Raw genomic sequence first — 4317 nt, forward strand, 5'->3', positions numbered from 1 at the left:
AAGATTAAAAATGACTTTTGGAATAGTCTTACAGATGCTCTACGAAAAAGCAAGACGCTCGTGTATAAACGTGAGGGAAGCTAGTAGAACCTCTCCAAATTGATCTAGTCAATTCTAGTACTTTACTGCAGGTGGCACGCATTCAATTCTAATTCTAGTCCAGTTTAGCGCGCGTTTAGTTCGTGAAAAGTGCGAAATTTGGCTACTGTAGCAGTTTCGTTTTTATTTGGCAATTAGTGTTCAATCATGGACTAAGTAGGCTCAAAACGTTCGTCTCGCAATTTTCAACTAAACTGTGCAATTAGTTTTTATTTTCGTCTATATTTAATGCTCCATGTACGTACCGCAAGATTCGATGTGACGAGTACTGTAGCACTTTTTGGGAAAACTTTTCGCGAACTAAATAAAGGCTTAGCCCATAATCTTACTGCACGAGATTGCTTTGAACCCGAGCACCCAGGGGCAAAAACGTCACGTAGGTAGGAAACTCCCCTACCCTCCTTTCCGCGAAGCCGCGAGCCTGCGACGCGCCCGTCAGGTCACCGTCACGTCCGTCCGTCAAGGGACGGCGCAGCCTAGGGCCCAGTTCAGTTCCAAAATTTTTGGCAAAATGGACACCGTAGTATTTTCGTTGTTATTTGACAAATAGTGTCCAATCATAGTCTAATTAGGCTTAAAAGATTCGTCTCGTGGATTTCGTCTAAACTGTGTAAATAGTTTTATTTTTTATTTATATTTAATGCTTCATGCATGCGTCCAAAGATTCGATGTGACGGGGAATGTGAAAAATTTTGTAAGGCCACGTTTAGTTGGTACACCAACTCGGCGCCGCCAGATTCTGCGGCCACTGTAGCTACAGTAGCTTATTCGTTTTTATTTGGTAATAATTGTCCAAACTTTGATTAATTAGGCTCAAAACGTTCATCTCGTAAAGTACAACCAAACTGTGCAATTAGTTTTTGATTTCGTCAACATTTAGTACTCCATGCATGTACCACAAGTTTGATGTGACGGGGAATCTTCTTTTTGCACAGTGCCAAATTCGGGAATTTGGGAGAACTAAACAGGCCCTAAAATTTCTTGCAAACTAAACTGGGCCTAGGAATAAAAATCAGCAGCCCCCCCGCATCCTTTTCCTTTCTCTCTCCTCCTGCCTCCCATTTCTCTCTCTTCTTCCTTGCTGTGCACTGCAAACCAACCATCACTTTCTCTCTTGTTCTCTCTTCCCTGCGTGAACCGCGGAGCAAGAAGGAAGGGGACGTTGGGGACTTTGGGGCTGGGAAGCCTACATATCATTTCTCTAATTCGGGCGTGGTGAGTTGCATCTCTTCCTCCGCTCCCGTGAGCGCACGAGTCCGTCCTGCGATTTTCGCTGTAACTTCTGTTGAATTTAGTCTTGCTTCGGGGTTTGGGGTTTGAATCGATCGGGGTGATCTGATCTGAGATGTGATGCTGCAGGTTTGGGCTGGGAGGGCAGGAATCCGTGGGGCTTCAGCCCCATCCGGGCTGAGTGTTTGAAGGAGCCGGCCCTTTGGTGTGCTCCCCCCAATCGGGGAAAAGGGGGCAAGGGTTGCTGCTTTGTTGCCTGTTGGTGAGCAATTTCACTGATTTTTGGTTACGATTTACTGGGGATTTGAGTGAATTCCTGACTCATCGCTCCAAATCATCATGCCGTCGCAGCATCCGTTACGCGATTGGGGATTCGACCATCGGCAGGGCGAAGTGACGGTTCTGCGCCACTCCCCCCCCCCAACCATATCAATCCTGGTACGCACCTTCTCATCCGTGTCGCCTATCATCTGTTTTGTTTTGTATCAAAGTTAACTGAAAGCTCTGCAATTTTTGTGCAGATTTGATTTTATTTGAACACAAGATGGGATTGTAATCTCGGTTGCTGTTCTGTGCGGCTCTCTCTGAGGGTTTCCTCCGTCCTGGATCGGGAAGGAAGAAGCCCTTGGATTTCCGTCTCCATGGCGCCGGCCTTGTAGTCTCAGGAATCTAACTTTGTAGATTTAGTGTAAATATTAGTGGTAGCAGCTGTTGAGGAAGCTCCGGTCTCCTTAGTAGCGACCCTGTGAATATGTCCTCAGCAGGTGTGATCGTCTTGGGGCCGATCCCAGAAGACCCTGCCTTCCTGCCCATCTGCTTCAATGGCAGCCGGTCGCCACACTGCTCGTCTGGGTCACAGCTGCAGGATTCCATTCTTATTTTCCTTGCTGTGCCTGGTATGCCACCCATGCCTATGAGCGTGCTGGGATCTGAGTCCATTGCCTCGGTCAAGCTGCGCATCCAGCGGTTCAAGGGCTTTGTGGTGACGAAGCAGCGGCTTGTGCTGGATGGGCATGAGCTGGCAAGAAACAACTGCCCAGTCAAGGATTATGGGCTGGCCGAGGGAAATGTTCTCCACCTTGTTATTCGGCTGTCTGATCTCCGTGTGATCAACATTGAGACTGCCACTGGAAAGAAGTTTCAGTTTCAGGTGGACCAGAGCCGCAATGTTAAGTTTCTCAAGAACAAGCTTGCAGCAGAGGGTGATGAGGATATTGGTAATCTTGAGGATCACAAACTTGAATATGATGGTGAGGAGCTTGAGGACCACCAGCTTGTAGCTGATATTAGCAAGAGGGATGATGCTGTGATTCATTTGTTCATCCGCAGACCAGCAAAGGTACGGACACAACAAGTTGACAGAGATACTTTGGTTACAGTTGTCAATCCACAGGAGAAAGGCAACCTGCAAAATGAAGCTCGCGCAATGAACTCCGCAAAATCAGTTGGGGTTAGGCCTGCTCCTGTTGAACCAATAGTTAACCGAAAAGCAAAGCTGTCACCTGAAGTGATGGAGATGATAAATTCAACCATAGCTGGACTGGAGAAAGGGCACCTGCCTGTGATGTCAGCTGAAGGTTCAGGAGGTGTTTATTTCATGCGAGATGCAGCAGGTGAGAAGAATGTTGCTGTGTTTAAGCCTATTGATGAGGAACCCATGGCCAAAAACAACCCAAGGGGCCTTCCGTTGTCCACAGATGGCGAGGGGATGAAGAGGGGAACAATTGTAGGGGAAGGTGCATTCAGGGAGGTTGCAGCTTATATTCTTGACCATCCAGTTAGTGATAGTAAATCTGGTCACAGTGTAGGGTTTTCTGGTGTGCCTCCCACCACATTGGTCCGAACCTTACATAGGGGGAAGAGCTTCAAGATTGGTTCACTGCAGATGTTCATGGAGAACAATGGAAGCACTGAAGATATGGGTCCTCGACCTTTTCCTGTCAGGGAGGTTCACAAAATAGCAGTACTAGATATTAGGTTAGCTAATGCTGATCGTCATGCTGGGAATATTCTAGTGTGCAAGGAGGGAGAAGGCGGCAACTACAAGCTGATTCCAATTGATCATGGTTACTGCTTGCCAGAGAAGGTGATTATTTCTCTGTTACATTATGTATTTGGTTCATCTGCTTGCACCATATTTATTTCCTATGGCTGATTAGAAACTTATGTTGCCCTATGCTATGCAGTTTGAAGATTGTACATTTGAGTGGCTTTACTGGCCCCAAGCCCGTGAGCCATTCAATGATGAAACTATTGAATACATCAAATCACTTGATGCTGAAGAAGACATCAAGCTTCTCAAGTTCCATGGGTGGGAGCTGCCTCCACGATGCGCTCGTGTCCTGCACATCAGCACAATGCTTTTGAAGAAAGGTGCAGCTCGTGGCCTCACACCACATGACATAGGGCGCATACTATGCAGGGGAACTGTGAATAGGGCCTCTGAGATTGAGGACATCATTCAGGAAGCAGAGGATGCTGTTCTCCCAGGGTCCAGTGAAAACATGTTCTTAGAAACTGTATCTGAAATCATAGACCATCACCTTGACAAGGAGTGAGTTTAGAAATTCAGAATAACTGATCTAGTTGTTCCAGCTGTATCCGGGTTGTTGTAAGTATTGTTGACAAGGCACTGGTCAAGGGACTAATGATTTCATTTGTTTGAATCCTTTCAAATGATTTCACTTGGTTGTGATAGCTCGAGTACTTTGCTTATGCACATTTTGTGAATAATATGTTTGTTCAGTTAGATATTAAGACTTTGGTGGAATGTCTATAAGCTATGGGGTATGTGATAAACCAAACAAATGCCGTACTCAGTTTGGCATGCCTAACTTGTGTGGTGCCAGACGGGTCCTATTTGTGGTGTCTGTTGGGATATGGATGTCAGTCTACCAATTTTGCTGGATCTGATATTAGTTACGCACTAGTATGTTGTTGCTTCTGCGTTGGCACAATCAATCCATATGTACTGTTTATTTCAGGTTG

General features: G+C 46.2%; 1 protein-coding gene across 2 annotated transcripts; it reads left to right on the top strand.

Moving 5' to 3' along the window:
- Nucleotides 1-1135: 1135 nt before the first annotated feature.
- LOC136520541 (phosphatidylinositol 4-kinase gamma 4-like) lies at nt 1136-4044 on the top strand. Of its 2 annotated transcripts, none has more exons than XM_066514097.1 (5): nt 1136-1374; nt 1459-1591; nt 1681-1767; nt 1851-3415; nt 3516-4044. In XM_066514097.1, exons 4-5 carry the CDS (start codon nt 2081-2083, stop codon nt 3885-3887), a joined length of 1707 nt encoding a protein of 568 aa, XP_066370194.1. In that variant the 5' UTR covers nt 1136-1374; nt 1459-1591; nt 1681-1767; nt 1851-2080; the 3' UTR covers nt 3888-4044. The 2 variants fall into 2 exon arrangements, with proteins under 2 accessions (XP_066370194.1, XP_066370193.1); XM_066514096.1 differs by having other exon boundaries at nt 1136-1314.
- The last annotated feature ends 273 nt before the right edge of the window (nt 4045-4317 follow it).

This window comes from Miscanthus floridulus, chromosome 18 (assembly GCF_019320115.1).
Source record: "Miscanthus floridulus cultivar M001 chromosome 18, ASM1932011v1, whole genome shotgun sequence".
In the NCBI taxonomy this organism is placed as follows: domain Eukaryota; kingdom Viridiplantae; phylum Streptophyta; class Magnoliopsida; order Poales; family Poaceae; genus Miscanthus; species Miscanthus floridulus.

Bases quoted from the DNA above. Each gene is read 5' to 3' on its own strand.
- LOC136520541 (XM_066514097.1), top strand. From the start codon at position 2,081: ATGTCCTCAGCAGGTGTGATCGTCTTGGGGCCGATCCCAGAAGACCCT. The intron at 3,416-3,515 runs GTGATTATTTCT...TATGCTATGCAG, and splicing joins GTTACTGCTTGCCAGAGAAG to TTTGAAGATTGTACATTTGA.